The sequence below is a fragment of the Barbus barbus genome (assembly GCF_936440315.1).
Source record: "Barbus barbus genome assembly, chromosome: 12".
NCBI lineage: Eukaryota > Metazoa > Chordata > Actinopteri > Cypriniformes > Cyprinidae > Barbus > Barbus barbus.
Window position 1 is genome coordinate 28923592 of NC_136740.1, and position 20855 is coordinate 28944446.

General features: G+C 34.0%; 1 protein-coding gene across 1 annotated transcript in view; it reads right to left on the bottom strand.

Annotated features, from left to right (window-relative positions):
* csmd3a (CUB and Sushi multiple domains 3a) overlaps positions 1–20855 on the bottom strand; it is a gene marked incomplete at both ends in the record, with an annotated part of 275340 nt that overhangs the window by 168288 nt on the left and 86197 nt on the right. The window contains 9 exons of the mRNA XM_079429665.1: positions 388–576; positions 1087–1274; positions 2784–2922; positions 4987–5181; positions 6176–6502; positions 12429–12611; positions 12725–12837; positions 16938–17041; positions 20605–20726. Of these exons, the coding sequence (XP_079285791.1) occupies positions 388–576; positions 1087–1274; positions 2784–2922; positions 4987–5181; positions 6176–6502; positions 12429–12611; positions 12725–12837; positions 16938–17041; positions 20605–20726 (1560 nt within the window). The remainder of the gene's footprint in view (positions 1–387; positions 577–1086; positions 1275–2783; positions 2923–4986; positions 5182–6175; positions 6503–12428; positions 12612–12724; positions 12838–16937; positions 17042–20604; positions 20727–20855) is intronic.

Here is a 20855-nt window from a genome sequence, read left to right on the forward strand (position 1 = left end):
AGTGAAGTGAATAATTACGATTCCAGTTCTTTAATGACTCTATTAATTATTCCTTTGACACTATAGAAATTAATAGATTCTAAGTAAATAAACTAAACAAAACTAATATGATTTTTGGTGCATCTTTAAATACACTGTTATACAAATAACTAGTCAGCAATTACACTGATTAAGATTCAAGAGAAAACTGATGTTTCCCGCTGTCAGAGAAACTACATTTTAGATGAGAAGTATGTTTGCAGTCTGAATTGAATGTGATGAGAATTATTATATGCATATACAGACTGAATATTCTTGAAATTGTTGTGAATGTAAAAATCAAAGAACTGTTTAAATGAGCAGCATTAATTAGTTTCATTGATATGTGTAATTGAGATGACAGCTTACCGTCACATGTCGGCAGAGGGTGGCTCCACCAGTGGTTCTTCTCACAGACCAACTGCTCCTCATGGCTCAGTCTGTACCCAGGCTCACAGCCAAACCGCACCGCCGAGCCGATGGCCAAGTCCTGCCCGTAACGTATCCCATTTACAGGAACGCCGGGGTCCAAACATGAGTGCGTGTCCAAAGTGACGCCTGAAGCACAGCGAATGCAAAATGAGATTATTTTAAGATGAGATTAATTTAAAGATATAGTTGAAGGTATAGTTGATTTCATTTACGGTTTTATTTTGTGCATTAAAGGCAAATGTATAGTCTCAGGGGAAGAAAAAGATATGTAAACTTACCTAAAATTACATTTAATTTATTGCATTGCATTGCACATTTATTATTTTATTTTTTTTGTTACTTGCTTACTCCGGTATCACTATCAAATTAAGTATTTAATTTGCTATGCATGCAGCTGTGCTGAAATGCATTGGTTATATGAATGCACAGTTTTTTGTCAAGCCAATAAAGCACACCAAATGGGGTAAAAAAAGGAAAAGAAAAAGACAGAATAGGCAAGAAATAGAGAGAGTGAGACAGAATACTACAAAGAGAAATCCTCAAGCTGTTTGCTTGTGTGGAGAGACAGATACGATTCAGGTTGAAATATCATTTCTCAGGCAAAAGGCACCCGGTCTATAAAGACGGCTGACTCACTTTCATAAAAGAGCTTAAAGCCACTGTTAGAGCGACTGTTATCGGTGGTGAAGAGAAGATACAGGAAGTTGCCGCTGCTGAACAGGAACTGAGGGACTTGGGTGCCATTTAGAGAGGCGATTAGGGGCGAGAGGAGATTAGGCCCATCGTGAACCTCTAGAAAGTCATAATTGAGTTCTGTCTGGAACCTGCCGGAAAAAAAAAACAGATCAAAGAAAAGAGATTATAAATATTACAATGTGAAATGTGTTTCTATCCACACACACAAACACATACACAGCTCATTACCCATGGCTGCCCAACTGTTCCTCATTGACCGCCTCTTTTAATGAGAAGTCACAGGCGCAGCCAGTGTTCACGCTGCTGTTTATTGATGGGATCAAACAGCTTTGTGATGTGCGAATAAACACAGATCTGCTGCAGTGAGCTTGATTTAATGGAAAAGTTGAGCTAATAATGAAAATACTATCATTTACTCACTCTCATGTTGTTCCAAACTTGTATGGCTTTCTGTCTTCAGTAAAATAACGCCTTTTACATAACGACCTAGTTTCTCTCTTCCAAACAATGAAAGTATATATAATAATAATAATCAGGAGCTGAAAGCTCCAAAAGTTACATAAAAAGTACCATAAAATTATCATTTTATTATAAATCATGTAAGTTGCTCATAAGACTTGTGCACCATATTCCAAGTCCTTTAAAATCATATTATATGTTATAATTCCGTGACAAATAGAGATGGATAGATGGATAGATAGATAGATAGATAGATAGATAGATAGATAGATAGATAGATAGATAGATAGATAGATAGATAGATAGATAGATAGATAGATAGATAGATAGATAGATAGATAGATAGATAGATAGATAGATAGATAGATAGATAGATAGATAGATAGATACTTTTTGATATCTTTGTCATTTTTTGGTCCACATTCTCATTCATTTAATAGAAAAGAGCAGTCAGCGTATTTATCACAATATCTCTTTTTGTATTTTACAGCAGAAGTCCTACAGGATTGCTGTACACGAGGGTGTGTAAACGATGACAGAATTTAAATGATTTCGGTGAAAATCTTTAGGCGTCTGCTCCCAGGAGTCTGCTAGATCAAACTCCAGATCTGATGCTATTTCAATGCCCTACTCTTGGGAAGCATTGCAGTGCTAATAAAATAAAGTCAACCATTTGTAACAAAATATAGATTAATTCCATTTCCCTTTCACAGACAGCCTCAATGGGCACCACGTTCAGCAATATATTTTTACGACAAACAGCGTGCCTATGGATCAAGCCCATCGACATAACACTATGTAATCATTTATATAGACACTAATGGTGACCGTCTCCCTTGCGCTCTCGGTCTACGCGCTATGACAAATATTACTCGGAAGCAACAGCATCCTTCAAACGTTTCTACATGTGAACTTTGCCGCGATCAGCTGAGGCTTACGATTCAATTAAATTTGACATTATACTTTATTAACTCGGCAGACTGTTACATTGAGATTTTATAAAAACCCACGCGGCCTTCACACCCAAAGGACCCCGGATGAAGATGGCTATGAATATGTTGCTACTTCTAACCCTGGTATGTGCCGAAATGATTTGTCGCCTTGGAGAGCTGATGCCTCCAGACATGAATTCAAATAATGCCTCTGTGTGTTATTATTCTCAGAGCTATCCAACAGACCTGTCAAAGCTTATCTTGATGGAGCGTCCCACCTCGGCCTCGATGACCCACTCACAGCTCAGGGAGTCTTTGTAGTAGCCAGGCCACCCCGGGGACAGAATGACTCCCACCGGAGCGGTGAAATGGCCTCCACAGGGCGCTGCGGGAAACATTTTATGTACATGCCAGCAGAATATTTATTAGAACACTTCGATTCAACAAAGAAACCTCTTCTTATCAACTGTTGTTGCAGTACAGTGTCTCTGAACGTATTTAGAGATTAAAAAGTTCTTGACTTAAAGGTGCTGCAAGCAATTTGACTATGTCAAAATACATAACTACCAGTCATACTTTTGCTGGTAAGCCCTTGTATTTTCCACTAACTCAACCCGCATGAAGCAGTGACCGTGTCTTACACTAATTTTACTACAGTAAATCACATCTCTGCAGTTAAAAAATGTAAAACCAGCCCAAGTTGGCTAGCTTGTCTTTGTCTCACGCCATGTAATAGCTAGTTTAGCAGGCTGGTTTTAAAGAGTTTTCAACCGCTTTTACCTGGTCAAATCATTTATTCCCATTGTAAACAAACTAAACTAATCAATCAGGTTTTGGCTGCTTTTTTATAGCTGTTTTAGGCATTCCACTTAACATCGTTGTTAAGAGTAGGGGAGCGCGGGGCACAAACTAACGAGCGGTTAGTTGTAACAAACGTGGCATAAATATTTCCACACATTTCAGAATAAGAAAATGTACTGTATTTACTAGTTGCCATATAAACAATATACAGAGAAAAGTGTGCACCAAAATTAAAAAAATATTTTGAAGATATCGCTGATAACTTGATACCTAATAACGTTTTACAAATAGTAAACGTAAATGTCTGGCTTATGTAAATTTTTCATCTCAGTTTTTAGTATTCATTTAAAATGAAAAAAAGGGCTATTTTTTTTTTCTCCAAGCTGTTATTTATCAGTTGCTTCACTAACTAGCAGAAGACACTTAGCAGTTTTAAATTCCAGTTGCGCAGATGGGGAACACTGTAACACTAACTATGCTATTCTATGACATTAGCGATGTAATTTACACGGTTTACTTTAATGCATTTTAATGAGAAACAGGTGAAAAAAGACTGACGGTCAATGTGTCAGTCCTGTCTCCCTGTGTGTCGTTTCTCCCTTCCTCTCATGCCCATTTAGTTAGTTCCTGTTCCTGTCTCCGTTTAAGTTTTTTGTTCATTAATTCCAGGTGTGTTTGGCTTATTATCTAGTTTTCTCCCTGTTTATAAGCCCTGCGTTTCCCTGTCTTCTCGTCCGCTGTTATATGTCATGTGTGTGCTTCATGTCTCTGTGTTCAAGCGATTGGATTAATAAGTACTGTTTGTTGGAAGATTTCCTTGTCTCCTCGTTCCCGGTCTCCAGTGAATGTGACCCAATGTTTAATGTTCAGATATTATTATTTCAAGAAATGTAAAGCATTTTGGCTCATTTTGCATTTTGTACCAAGCATGGCTGCAATGTGTTCATTGTCAAACTCCAAAATCAGATTATTTAAAAATCTTAAAAAAAGCCATTATTTTATTTGAAAAAGTAAATTTTTATTTTATTGACAAAATATTTTAGTTAAAAAAATATGTATATATATATTTTTTTCATTAGATCAGATAACATCTTAAGCTGTCATATGGTCATGTTACGATGTGCCCCTCAGATGTTATAATGTACCCCACCTACGGGGCATGTTGTCACATTTCACTTCCATTTTTTGAGTGTAAATAAAGAAAAACATATATGCTGTAATTATGAAACAAAACATCATATTTATATTGGACAAGTGCAAAATTATTGTGGATAACAAATTATATGTAGATTTACACAAACTGAGAAAGTCAAAAAGTGTTAGTTTGTGCCTCTCTTTCCCGTATCTCTCACATGTGGAAAAATCAGAGTAGGTGTTTACAGAGTAGTAATATTTTCTAATCAGAGCTGGTGTTTACAGAATGTTTTTCACCATTATACTCTGTCTTTTGTACTTTTGTTACAACAACTCTGAAAATAAGTGGAACTAAACCACTTTTCTATGAGTTCAAGGGATGCAATTTAGATAATTCGACAATCTTTCTGAAAAACATCCGAAGGCTACTCAAAGACCATCGTTTCCTGAGCTCAGCTTTGATAACTTTATTCCGCAGAAAAGATTAGAGGACACAAACACTTTTGAAACCTACCTTCGCATTTGGGGATCAAACCACTCCACATCACCTTTCCCGCCTCCAGTTCACACACAATAGTATCCGAGCCTTGCGTCTTTATGAAGCCGTCCACACACACCACTGATATGGAGCTTCCCAGCTGGAAATTATTACCAAAGCGCTTGGCATTCATAGGCACTCCAGGATCCGGGCATTCATTGTGTCCAAACGCTGAACAAATAACATCAAAGCAGAGAGCTTGTTACTTGCAACGTGACTTACTTAATGAAATGGCGAATGCATAATGCAATATTCAACACTAGGATCCTGTACATTGTCGCACAGGCATTTGAGGATTATTTTGGCTGAGCTAATAGTATGATGTTCAGCGAACAGGATTAAGTTGTTTGATGCTGGTGGATAAATGGCTTATGAATTAAATCGAGGAAAATATGTCCTTCCATATGTCCTATACTTGACGGCTGTTCGGATTCTGATTGAAGACAATGCTTCGCATGCCAAAAATGTTGTTTGCAAACACTCAATTTTTTAAGAGTATTAATTATTTTGCCAACCATTACACACTTTTTAGTTTACTGTAGCATACTGTGTGTATGTGTAGTATGTATATGTGTGTATATTTTGTACTAAGCATTAAAAATCATTTTTAGTAATTAAAATAATGATTAAATAATAATAAAAAAAAAAAAAAATAAAATGCATAAATGTTGCATTGGTAAAGAAATTACATTTACATTTTTTTTTATTTTTTTTTAGTAACTGAAATGAAGTTTAAGTTGAAAGGTGAATTCATTTATTCATACTCTAAAACTGAAATGGAAAAAGCTATATAGAAATATTAAAAACCAACTAAAATGAAAGTAAAATAGAAAAATGAAAACATTAAATATAATAAAATGCTATAAAAGCATAAATAATACTAAAATATTTTACATTTAAAATTTTAAAAATAACATATAATTTATGTTGACATTTATGATAACAATATGAAAATGGAATACAATCCCAACAAATACAGCAAACATATTATGCATAGTATGCTGAAAAATATCTGCTTTCAATCACAAGAATAAATTATATTTGAAAATATATTCAAAAAGACAGCAGTTATTTTAAACTGCAAAAATATTACTGTTTTTACTTTCTTTATTTAGAACACAATCTTTACCGTTACATGAAACACATTCAAAAGAGAAGCACTCACTGCTGTACGTGATGTTGAATCCTCGGCCGGACATCGAGTGGTCGGCCTGGAACTCCAGCTGGAGGATGTTGGAGTTGCTGGTGAGGTGCGAAGGCACTTCCGCCCCAGAGAAGCGTCCCAACACCACAGCGTCCACCAGCTCCCCGTCTCTCACCGTCAGGAAGTCGTAGGGAGGCTCCAGGTCAAAGTCATTGAACGCCAGGTGGATGCGGCTGCCCGGTTCGGCGATGATCAGCCAGATGCAGTTGAGGTTGTTGCCGTAACCCTCGGGATAGTCTGGAGACAGAACGGTTCCCATGGCCGCCGTGAAGTTGGACATACAGGGAACTAAGAGAGGGAGGAGATACTGATCAGTTATGTGAAGGTCAAAAGCAGCAAAGACTAATCTAAATTCATTTTATAGGAATCAATTTCGGCTACAACCTCATAGCGGCAAGTTAAGACAAGAAACCACATGCAAAACCACAGTTTTTTTTGGGGGTTTTTTTACGCACCGGTCAATTTAGAAATTTTGGGCTGATTTGCTTTCATAAAGTTTCTTTATTCAGACTAGTAGCCAGAAAACATCCAAAACTACACATTTAAGTGTTCATTTTATTACACTTTATCTGTAGATTTCAATTATGAGACATATCTTTGAAGGCTGTTTTCTCAAAATGAGTTGTTGTTATTTTTATTTTTTTCATTTAGTCTCCATTTGGTGAATGAAATAAAGATTAAATAATACAAAATATAAATAACAGATAAAGTAAACTTAAAAAAAGAGTTTACTTTTTGTTGCCTTTGCAACTAAATTGAAATAGGTTTAAGTTGAAGGACTATATATTTTATTTAATTACTAAAAATAAAAACAATGTAAAATTGTGAAAATGTGAAAATGAATAATAATAAATTAATATTATAACAGCATATAATAAACATATTTATATATACTAGTATTATATATTTTGTGCCTAGAAATTTAATTTAAAATACAAATCTTTGAAGGCGTACAATCAGGGGTGGACTGGCCATCTGGATGTTCTGGAGAAGTCCAGAACGGCCGACCATCCAGACTCCGTTGGCCTGGCCGGTTCATCATTAAAGAAAAAGTGTCAGATTATGTGACGCGGAGTGTCTATTTACACTAACTCCGCCTACCAACGTGTGATTGGGCCAGTCAAAATTACAAAGGATGGCTATTAGTCATCAGCTTCAGTGGTGCTGATGGTAAAGTGTGTGTCATGCTTGTTTTGATGCGATCGACTCTGGTTCTAATCTGCCATTTGGTAAACTTTTTTTATCTCCTTCCTTTCAAATCACACCAGAAAAGCATTTATTTTTTAAATAAAAATGAAGAAAATAATCAAAAAGTTGAAAATAAAGTATCGGGTAGGTTAGGGTAGGTGTAGGGAGGGCTTTATAGTCCCTATAAGGTAATAATTTGAATTAAAATTAAAAAAATTGGTCCCACTTTATATTAGGTGGCCTTAACAACTATGTACTTACATTGAAATTAATAATTTGATACAATGCACTTATTGTGCACGTACATGTTTTTACATTGTACTTATATATTTAAAAATACCTATATGTAATTACATCTGTAATTAATTTCTGTAATTACATTTATAATTACACTGTTGACCCACCCTTAAACCTACCCATACCACCAAACCTGTCACTAACCTTACCCGTATCCCACCTCAATAGCAGCAAAAGAGTTTTGAAATACAATATGACCACAATAAGTACATTGTACTTATTTTCTGATGTAAGTACATAGTAGTTAAGGCCACCTAATATAAAGTGTGACCAAAAGTTTTTTTATAATGTATTGCAATACTGAGGTGCAGATAATTACCACTATTTGCAATAAGTAGTATAAATAGCAGAAAATTCTGCTATTTTAACACAGTGTCAATAGAATCTATAGCTATTTGCACTTAGTGTAAATGGCATCTATCTCTAAGAAAATTTTATTTTCAAAGCCACTGCCTTAAGTAATTCTACAATGGGTTACATTTAAGAGATATTGAGTTAGAAAATACAGTAAATGAAGTCGCCTATACAAAGAGACATAGGCTATACTCAGATTGAAGAATTCTGTTGTTTCAGGTTTCTAGAGTCTAGGTTTATGTTTATCATTGTCATATTATACATTTTGCGTTCTGTAGTTTTCAAGTATTTTAGTTCATACAATAATATATTTTTATTTCAATCTCATGCTGAAAAAAATACAAATAAAAACCAGCACATAATTTGTAATGGTTTTACTGATTTATAATGAGAATTGTATTGGTTTTAAGGGGAGACACTGCAGGCAAAAAACATGCATCTGTCAAATTTGAGGCTTTTTGGTTTTTCATAAAGTATTTTTTCAGACTAGTGGAAAAAGAACATCCAAAAGACACTGTTAAGTGTTTCTTTTATAGCACTTTATCTATTTGTGTCAATAGATTTCAATTACAATACATATTTTTAAAGGCCGTTTTTTCAAAATGAGTTTTCTCTCCTACATTGAGCAATATATCTCCACTTCAGTAGCACTTACACACACCAACCTTTACATTTTTATTCCTGTCTATATCCTGAAGGTTCTTACAGAGGGATTTGTTCATATATAATTTGCTTGATTATATACAACATTTTATTCCCCCCAAAAATTGTGAAAATGTATTGTTTTCTGTCTGTTCTAAGTATTTTCTGAATTATGGAGTGACAAAATGAGATGCCCAAAATTCCCTCTGTAAAAACTTTTGACTCTAATATGTCAATAAAATGAAATAGGAATTTTGAAACCAACTTCATCCAGTGTTTAGATTTTTGTTCTAGAAATGTATGCGAATTAGCGCATATTTAATTAAATAATGCATCATTTAAACCTAACATTTTAGAAAGCTTGTAATACAAAAAAATGTTTGCAATTATCAATGTAATCAATCAACTAGGTATAAGTAAGGTGATAACTATTAGTTATGTTTTTTACCCTATTAATCTGCAGTGTCTCGCCTTGGAAACTGTAATGGTGCCTGTTGGTCTCTACTGGTAATTGGTCGTTTTAAAAAACAAACAAAAAAATCCTAATGTAATATGTCCCAAAACACACTACAGGAAACCCTTATTAAATTATTGAATTATTTTAATGGTTAAAAGTTGATAGTTTGTAATGTATGCAATGGTATTTGTAGTGGAAATCATTAGAATTTCTGTAATGGTGTGTATTGTTTTTGTCAGCAGGGTCACCATGGGTTTTGTGATGTTATTTGCCATAAATGCGACAGGATTGCTGCAATATTGTGAGATACAGTGACTGTTTATACTGTAGTTGTGGTGGGCCTATTTGGGAGAAAATCCAGGGCCGTTTTTTACTCCCAGTCCGTCCCTGCGTACAATACATATCTTTAAACTCATTCTCAAAATGAGTTTTTTTTCTCATGCAGCAAGTCTTTATGGTTTTAATCATATCTATATTCTAAAGTCTGTTTTAGTCTTTTGTATATAGTTTTCTTGTTTGTTTCCTTTGCTTTGTTTGTAATTGTATTGTGCGGTGTCCTTGAGTGCTGAGAAAGGTGCCTATAAATAAATTATAGTATTATTATTATTATATTCTGATAAATTGCACAGAGAGGTTTGTTCATATATTATTCGCCTGATTTATATAACATTTTATACATATATTTGAATAACAATCTTCACTTCAACAGCACTTCCACTAAACTTTACTGTTTTATTCCTATCTATATTCTGATGGGTTTTAGAGAAGGGTTTGTTCATATAGCATTTGCCTGATTTATATAACATTTTATGCATACGCTGATTTTTTTTTTTGCCTACTGACAACATTTTCTGATTTATAGAGTGATAATAAGAGAGCCTCTGTAAAATCTTCAACTCGAATATCTCAACAAAATAAAACAAGAACCTGGCTTTACACAATGTTCAGATTTCTGTTCTGGAGTTGTATGCAAATGAATGCATATTTAATTAGATAATGATATACTGCATATTTAAACATAGAATTTGAGAACCTGTAACAGAAAACAATTGTCTCCATCAACTTGGGAAAGTATGGTGATATCTGTAAGTTAAAATTGTTACCCTATTGACCTGCAGTGACTTGCCTTAAGCAATAACTAACACGCTGACGTGTGACAGCAGGGTTGTGGATAGAAAAGATGCTGCACCTGTTTCATTCAGGGATTATTTTATTGTAATGGAAGCAGTAATTGCATTAAACTGCATTGTGCAGGGCATGCTGGGTATTTTAAAACTCTTGAAATGGTATTGCTCGTTTACTTGTTGAGCTCCCAGAGAATTGTCATCTTATCATCTGCCAGAGCGCAGCTGTCCTTTCGAGTCTGTTAGCCATATTTAACAGCGCAGCGGTTGTTTTGTTTACACACACCGACATAAAACACGGTTTTAATTAGTCCGACCTCTCGACATCATTTCATTTAGACATGTGTCTCACCGACTCGGAGAGATGCAAAGGGTCGTCAGCACTCATCTCTGTAATGAGCTAGCGAGGATGGATGGAGAACTGTGGTCTTAAATTACTTCCAAGGCCTAATGTCCCAGAAGAGAGCTAAACGTTAGTATTTCTCATTCATCTTAGTCGCAGTTGGCAGGAAAATTACATAATGGCAACATGAATTGGAGACATGTCCATGTTATGATCACTTAAATGCACTTCACATAGTAATTATGACTTCCGAGCTCTTAAGAACTTTCTAGAAGGGCTTGTGCTGGCTTTCGAGTCTCACCAGAATTATCGTATTTACAGTATAATGGCAAAAATGTCACGATTAGCAATGAAAAACTCTTTTTTTTTTTTTTCTTTAACTTTGATATATGATATCATGGTATTGTTAGTGGCACGTATCCAGAAAACATTTTATTTATTTTTTATGCCAAATTGTAGACTACCGTTTGTATATTTATTTATTTGTTTGTTTTTTTGAAAGAAATTTATACTTTTTTTTTTTTTTTTTTTTTAGCAAAGATGCATTACATTTATCAAAAGTGACAGTAAAGACTATAACATTACAACATATTTATATTTTAAATAAAGGCTATTATTTTGAACTTTATATCCACCAAAAATCAATTTTCTTGAAGAATATAAAAACAAAAATAAATGAACATACATAAACATATATAAACAATTAAAAAATAAAATTACAATTAAACAGCCCAAATGCTTTCTGCATTGATAATAATCAGAAATGTTTCTTGAGCAGCAAATCAGCATATTAGAAGGATCATGTGAGACTGAAGATGAGTAATGATGCTGAAAATTCAGCTTTGATCACAGAAATAAATTATATTTCAAATGCATTCAAATATAAAAGAGTTATTTTAAATCTTAATATTTCACAACTTTGCTGTTTTACTGTATTTTTGATCAAATAAAGCCTTGGAGAGAATAACAGTTTTTACAAATTTAAAAATGTCATTCAATTTATTACATTTTTTAAATCATCGACCTCAAACGTTACTACAAAAAAATACCATGGCATTCATATTGGTAATGCCCAAAAATGATATTAAAACATAATGCATGGTAGATTATTCTACCTTCCAAATGGTATTGATCATCATAATTAAGTTTTAATTGTGAGTGTTAACTACATAATTTAGCTTGTAAATCGTTAATGAAGAATAGTGATTGTGCCCGGCAGAAAATACTACTCACTTAGCCACTTAATGAAGCAACAGGCTTGTGTGATAAGACAACATTTCCCATCATTCTCTGTGGCAGTATGAGAATGATGAAATACATAAAGCATAGATTACACACTTAATGCGCATCCTTTGCTCTTCATTCTGTTGCATTAGCACTTAAAAAGCTTCCAGTCTGAGAGAAAGAAAAATGAAATTGCCCAAAGCACCCATTTTTATTCTGACTAAAATAATGCAAATCACATAATAATTATGACTTTCGAAGAAAGAACTTCCCAGGCAGACTTAAACGAAGGATCTATCTATCTATCTATCTATCTATCTATCTATCTATCTATCTATCTATCTATCTATCTATCTATCTATCTATCTATCTATCTATCTATCTATCTATCTATCTATCTATCTATCTATCTATCTATCTATCTATAATTGCTTGACAGTATAACTCACCCTCAACTTTCATTGCAGGAATAGCAAATGCTCAGATGTTTTGTTAAAAATTAAAATTTTTTCCAGAGAAGATTAATTAAACATTTAGGCTTCAAAGTACATAAATAATGACAGAGAAGCATCTAGCAGCACTCACATATACAGATAGGGATGTTAGCCGACCACTGATTGTTATTCTGACAGGAAATCATTCGTTCGCCAATAAGCTCGAATCCAAATTGGCATTCAAAGCGCAGCACGTCTCCGTTGGAGAAGCCCCCGCCCTCTCGGAGTCCATACAGAGGGATGCCGGGATCCCCGCAACTTTCCTTGTCAATTTCTGTAGGTAGGCAAGAGAGACGAGAGGAGGGAGAAAAACAGCAGTAAAGCTTTTGAGCCAGCAGAGTGATTTATATGGGCACTCTAAGAAGCTCAGGCAGAGAACAGACTCACCTTTATAGTTGATCTTAAAGCCAATAGAGCCCACACTTTCATCAGACTGCAAATGCAGCCACATTTGATGGGTCATACTGACGATGAGGTCAGGGACGAAACTGCCCGTTAACCTGTCCATGCAGAGTGAACAAAAGAAAATAAGAGTCTGTGAGCTCAGCATACAGAACACTACTGTAGCAGTGCCGTGCTATAATAAATCTGTCAGATGCCAATACTATGGTATTCTGATATGTGCTATAGTACTGAATGATTACTATATTTATATACAGTGGTATTTATATAGCACTCAATGGGATGGGGTCAGTAAAATATTTTGAAATAAATGCTTATACCAAAACTGCATTTATTTGAACAAAAATACAGTAAAAACAATAATATTATGAAATATTATTACAATTTAAAAACTGTTTTCTATGATTTTCAGCATCATTACTCCAGTCACGTGTCACGTGATCCTTCAGAAATTATTCTAATATGCTGATTTGCTGCTAAACACATTTTTATTAGTAGTACATTATCAATGTTGAAAACAGTTGAGCTGCTTAATTATTATTTTTTTAGAAAGTTCAAAAGAACAGCATTTATTTAAAATCTTTTGTAACAATGTAAAAGTATCTGTTACTTTTTATCAATGTAATGCATCCTTAATAAATAAAGTACTGATTTTTTTGTTTTTTGTTTAAAGATCCAAAACTTTTGAATGGTAGCGTTTATCCAGCAATATCATGATATTTATTTATATATATATATATATATATATATATATATATATATAAAAGAGTATTACCATAGTACATATTCCAAAAACAAAGCTTACAAAAAAGTACTAGACAAGTATCAAAATATACTAGTATTTTACCATGGTGGCATAGTACTTTATATATTTGACTACATTTCATGTTTTCATGTATTTCAAAAAACACCATGGTAGCATCTAAAACCATAGTATTACCATGATCCATTTTTTTAAATCATATTATTAATCAAAGTCAGCATTATAGTCTGTTTTAGTTTAGTTTTTTCTGTTTACACTGTTCCCGCCTGCCTAATTTCCTATTTAGTTTCCTCATCTGTTAATTAGTCCCACACACCTGTTTCTGTTCTCCCTGATTACTCTCCCTGTGTTTTTACGCTCAGAGTTTCCTTAGTTCCATTGTCTGGCCATTGATGTGTATGACTTCTGTTATTTTCTCCCGGAATATGAAAGTATTTTCTAACACTATTCATGTATCGCAAGTGGTTAATATAACCATTACCATGGTACATGTCCAAAAACAGGGTAATGTCATGGTACTTTTTTGTATATGACTGTACTTGGGGTTTAAATTATTCTGTCGGGTACTTCAAAATTCACCATGGTAGCATCCAAAAAACCCATAGTATCATGACAAAATGTGACCCTGGACCTTAAGGATCTTTAGTGTCAATTTTTCGAAAATGAGTTTCATATATAATCTGAAAGCTAAATAAATAAGCTTGCCATTGATATATGGTTTGTTAGGATAGGACAATATACAACTACTTGAAAATCTGGAATCTGAGGGTGCAAAAAAATCTAAATATTGAGAAAATCGCCTTTAAAGTTGTCCAAATGAAGTCCTTAGCAATGCATATTACTAATCAAAAATGAAGTTTTGATATATTTATGGTAGGAAAATGATGCTGATCTTTACTTAAAGGCGGGGTATGTAATTTTTCGGGTCCGAGTACCAAAACAAACTTGTAGCCAATCATCAGTAAGGGGCGTGTCTACTCATGATGTGGAGGAGAGAGCGTTCAGTGAACAGAGCCGAGTGACAGAAAGATAGAGATGGCGAATAAAAAAAAAAAGAGCAAAACGTTTGCGGAACGATAAGGCAGGAAGTAGGACCCGTGTAAATATCGGATCAGCTTTCCAGCGCTGGAGAGAACTCAAGGAGCGGAAGGCGAGGTTGCTTTGGTTCTTCTCGATAGGTGAGCAACACCGTGTCTACACCGGACGCGCTGCGCCGCAACAGCTAAAGTCTGCCTACACTGGACGCGATAAAGCGACTGTTGTAAATCATTTGAAATTTGTGTCAGCACGTCATAAATAGAACGCAGCAGCAGTTTTCTGTCTGAGATTTGTTGTGTCGTGTCGCGGTGTCCTGTGTAGACAGCATCACCGATTATAATGACTTCTATTATATTTTCTCGCGACGCTCACATCTGGTGTAGACACGGTGTAACATTGGTTTTGCTTTGTTTCACAGAGCTAATCATTGCCTGGGTTGCGTAGGCTACGTATGTGTGGGGTACCCCCTTTTGGGGTAGGGGCATGTTTGTTTTGGTGATTTCAAATATCAGAATTGGCTTCCAGAAATCGCAATGATTAAATTTATAATTTTGTCATTTTTGGCTATTGCTACAAATATACCCATGCTACTTAAGACTTAAGGTTTTGTGGTCCAAGGTCATAAATACTCTAAAAAAGTATAGTATTACCATGATACGGGTCTAAAAACACCATATTAGAATGGTACATGCTAATACGTCTGTTACAGAGTGTGTAAATAAAGCATAATAAAAGTACTAAGCTAATTTGACCAGCACAAACTTGAAGAAAGGTATTAATTGAGCTTTACAGTATGTATTAGTGTTCTGGCAGCGAGAGTCTTTTGTCCTTGAGGAACGCTCTGTGATCGCTCAATGGATCGCAGCTGGAACAGAGCCAGCCAAATGCACCAGAAAGCAGCACAGACCATCACCAAAGTGTGTCTACCCAAGATACCCGGAGACATACGGCTGATGGCGAGAAGAGGTGGACGGAAAAACATGTTTGTGAGGGAGAAAAATACAGCCGGAGGATTTGTCCCAGTGCGGTTTTTCTATGGTTTGTGGCTTTCATGCTGTTGAAACAGATAACTGCTGAACAAAATGCAAGATAAAAGAAAAAAAATGCTGCTGGTCATAATTTTCCTTGTATTATCAAAAGGAAAAGAAATCAAATGTAGTATACAGACATACACCGGAAATGAGTGGCATGCCACAGCTTGTCTAACTTCAGCACTTCATTTTCTCTGTCTGTCTGAAACTAAATGATTTTATTCACAAATTGCATGTGTGAATTGCCTGCGATGAATTTGTCAATAATGTCTGTGCATGGTAAATGGTTAGTAAAACTAAATTGTGACTTGTTGGTGCAAGAAAACTTTATGGAAAAAATACAAATGTGAGAAAAGAGACATTATGGCCCCTATAAAATATTCTAGCTGGAAGCTAATGGTCAATGTTAATTTTTCAAGATTACAAAAATCATTGACTTGTCTTCCGGCTAAAATATCCTTAAAAGAAGAAATATTTACTTGAGAAACCAAACTGCATAAGATATTAAGACCTTGAATTAAGTTTATTTTTCTTCCCTCATTGGCAAACAGTTCTTGTTTAAAGCATTAACTTAATACAATTAAATGAAGTTTACAATCAATTTACTGATGGGAAAGGAAAAATGTGCTGAGTTCAAGGTCTTAATTTCTTATATCTTAATAGCATTTGCATATCTTAATCATATTTGGTTTCTCAGGTAAATTTATCTTGATTTAAGGATGTTCAAGTGATTTTTATCTGGAAAACAAAATACTGTTTGAGATTGCCTTACAATACAGAAAACACTCCTGACACACAACTTCAGAATGACACTAAATCTGATACTTGTGTGACTGTTTGCTGTCTAATTTATTTGTTATATATGTTTGTGCGTGGCAAACAGTTAAGTTAAACTAATTGTAACTTGTTGGTCTAAGAAAAAGTTAAATGAAAAAAAGATAATATTGCCACTTTAAAATATTCTAGATGAAAGTCAACGGTCGGTCAATGCTACTTTTTCAAGACTACGAAAATAATTTTGACATGTTTTCCAGTTAAAATATCCAAACATTTTGAAAAGAAAACACGTTTACTTGAGAAACCAAATTGCATAAGATATTAAGACCTTGAATTAAGTTTATTTTTCTTTCTCTGTTGGCAAATTATTATTCCAAGCATGAATTTAATATAATTTAGTAAGGTTTATAAACAATTTGCTGATGAGGAAGGAAAACTATACCGAGTTCAATGTCATAATTTCTTGCATTTAAATAGCCTTCACATATCTTTAGCATATTTTGTTTCTCGAGTAAATTGATCTTGATTTACAGATGATTCTGGTGTCTTTGCAGTGCAATACAGAAAACAGCATAACTCTGAATCTTACACTTGTATGATTTTTTTCGAGTCGCCAACCTCTCCACCGTCTCCGACAGTCAACGTATCGTATCCCAGCTCCAAGTCGAACTCTTCAAAATTGATTTGAATAACCTGCGACGGGAACAAAATCACTGAATTAGCGTTAGAAGTCTTTGTAATGGAACGCCACTCGAATCAATGAAGCACCTTGACCGGAGGGATTTCTCCATATGCTCTCTGTTACGGAGAACGAGTAGTGTGCATTTCACACCTTAATTAAGTTTCTCAGTACTAGAGCGCTTCAGACATCATCAAATATAAATGATACACACTATTCTCAATAAATATGATATTCATGAGCTCTTGGCTGCAGCATATGTCGCCTGTATATTTCAGTTCATTTGCTCGTACCCTCTGCGGCCCCATTGAACCGCGGCGCTATAACCGAAAAATTTCAGCGGGGGTAATGCATCAATTATCCAACAAATCATTTGCACAGACCAATGAATGTTGAGGGTAAAACAAACTTCTGAGAGTGCTTTCAATCAGCGGCTCAAGCTTGCAAGTAAACATTGGAGAGACGTGCTCCGCTTGTTCCGTGTTATTTCAAACGCTCACTTGTATATTAACAACGTCCTGTTTGCATAATCACCCCCCAGTGTGCGTTTGGAAACACCGGGGAGCTGTCGCTGCTCACATTTAGCTAGACGCCATGAATACCGGCCTTCTGGCACGTTTACGGCACACTGAGGAACCAAGCATGCACTTAAGGTATATGGGTGCTTCTTCAACGGCTGCCACTTCTGTGTCTCGTGGGTTGATTTTTATAAACGCTAACGGATTTCAACTAGGCTTCTCTTTGGTAAACGAAGGTCACATTAAAGTCTTGAAAAGTTTTCACCAAGCCTTCTTGATGCTTTTCAAATGCTTCTCTTTTATGTTGGCCTAGAACCAGACTTTTAAATATTAAAATATGAAAAATAAATTACAAGATATATGAAAAAATCATGAATTTGTACATATTTCATAAAACTTTGATTTAAACAAAGAATTAAAAACAAATCATTACAATATGCACACTGCACTTTACAGCTTCCGGGTCTCCAAGGCTGCATTTATTTGATCATTGGTCAAAAACAGCAATATAATGTTAAATACTACTACAATTTAAAAACACCCTTTTGTAGTTTAATATATTTTAAAATATAATTTAAAACTGTAATTATGTGATGTTCAAGGCTGCATTTATTTGATTAAAAATACAGTAAAAAAATTACAGCTTAAAAGACCTGCTTTTCATTTGAATATATTGTAAAATGTAATTTATTCCTGTGAAGCAAAGCTGAATTTTCAGCTCCAGTCTTCAGTGTCACACATTCCTTCAGAAACCACTTTAAAATGTTGATTTACTGCTCAATAAACATTTCTTATATTATCAATGTTGAAAATGTTCAATGTTTTTGTGGAAGCCGTGATAAAAAAAATAGTATTCTTTGATAAATATAAAGTTCAAAAGAACAGCATTTATTTGAAATAGAGTATTTTAGTAACACTATGAAATAGTGGAGGAGGCATTTTATTACAAAAAAGTCATTTGCATCACAGAATGTACTCAAAACCCAATGCATAAATTGAGATGCAATGGAAATGGCATTTTAGTGTAAATGTTCATTTTTTTTTTTTTTAAGACAGAACTCTCCTATAAGATGATGTTTAAACACCTACACCTCTTTGAAGAATCATTCATATATGTGCAAACAGCTTACAAGTGGTCCACATGTGCAAAAAAAAAATCTTACAGCACTTACACTGATATTATTAGTGGTTTGCTAATGAACACAATCAGGCAACCGTAAGAAAGTCCTGCTTCGTCCCTTTAAGTTCATATATTAACTTCATTTATTGTGTTAACACAATAATAATGCCAATGAGCTGCCCATGGGTCTCTAATAATGGGTCTGTGGACAACGCAATAAAATTTGAACTTTGCAATTCCGTCGGGCGAAGATAAATGAGGTAATAATGTTATGTGTGTTAGGGCTCATTTGCATTTCTCACCAGCGGAAAGCTCAGATTTAGCAGCAATTGAGGACACAAATCAGCTATTTGCTGGTTGTTAATGGCCTGGTATAAAATGGGTACAAAAAATGGAAAACCTACACCTGAAATGTGCCTTTTGCGGCAAGAGATCATGGAAAAAGAAACTGTTGACTCACAAAACCTACTGTAGATTGCATATCTTTCATTTATATAACAGTTAGGAATCTTTTTAGCGTTTTTAAACCAGAATCGCATTACTTGAGGTGCTGTATGGGAAGATTATGTTTTCTAATTTGTCTTGCATAATGGGGCACAAGAGTCAGGAGAGCAATGTGAGGTATTGATACCTCATCAGGAACCGCTCGCAACAGCAGGTTTCAACAGCGCAACAACAAAATAAAACCCTCTCGAAAACAAAAACATTACACCACTGTAAATCCATTTTTAAAAAAAACTGATCATGGTTTAAAAAAAGCCAAACACACATTATTTACTACACCTATTGTTAATATTGTAAATTAAAAAATATTGAAAAAGAAGACAAAATGGTATAATCATGGTGGAAATATTTGTTTTATAATAAAAACCATAAACTATTATTATAATATGCCATTTCTAGATACAGACTTTCTCATAAAAAGCCTTTCCTTTGTTTTACAAAAAAATACAAAATGCAACATTTAAATCTGAAAATATTTGCTAAATTAATATTACATATTTTACATGTTTATGTTTTTATTCATTCATTCTTTTTTTTGCTAAATTAACCCTCTGAGGTCATTATTTCACAAAAATATTAATTTAAGCAAGTAAAAGAGAAATGGCAGGTTTTGACAGTGTAAAACTGAAGATAAGCATCTAAAAAAAAACAAGTATACTAAAATAAATAAATTACATGACAGTAAATACATAAAAAAAACATGGTTTTATATACCAAAAACCCATACTTACTTCAGCTATTGTTAGCACTGTAAATTTTGCTAAATTAATATTACATTTATTTTTTAATTAACATTTTTGCAAAATCATAATAATAAAATAATTTAGCAAAAATAATTACGTGACTTTAAAACCATAAAAAAAAACCTGACCACTGTTTTAAATGCCAAAACACCTTATTTACTACAGCTATTGTTGGTATTGTAAAACATTTGATAGAATCATGTTGAAATCATCTGTTTTATAATAAATGATTCATTATACATGTCATTTTTAGGTATAAAATACTGACATTTTCGTTAAAAAAATCATATGATTTGATTTTGATTTTGATAAAACTGAAAATAACATGAAATGTGAACTTTTTGTATTAATATAACATAATATTTTAATGAATATTTTCGCTATATTAATGTGTAGTAAAATAGTCATAATTAAGCAAATAAAATAGAAATGGCAGGTTTCAACAGTGCAACCCTAAAGTAAAGCATCTTAAAAACTATACCAAAAAAAGAAACATTAAATCACTGTGAAGGCTTTTAAAAACTGGCCATGGTTTTAAATAAATAAAACTACTGTTATTATTATAAAACAATCAAAATTATTATTATTTTTTTAATATGTCATTTTAAGATATAAGATATTGACATGCTCATAAAAAGTGTTGGGTTTGAGTCAGATAAGGAGCGATGTGTGTGTGCAGGTTATTGTTGTACCTTATTGGGGTTACTGGCGGTGATAATCCAAACACACTGCGAGTTACTCTCATACTGGATGGGGAAATTTGGCGATGTAAACGTTCCTGAAGGGCCAAAGAGGTTCATTCCACATGTTTTTGCTGCAAAACAGAGAAATACAGAGAAGTAGTCATTTATAATGTATTAGAGAAGACTAACATACACACACAAAAAGATTTTGTGGACAGAAATTCTGCACTAGTAAACTTTAAAAGAATAGATTCTTCAAA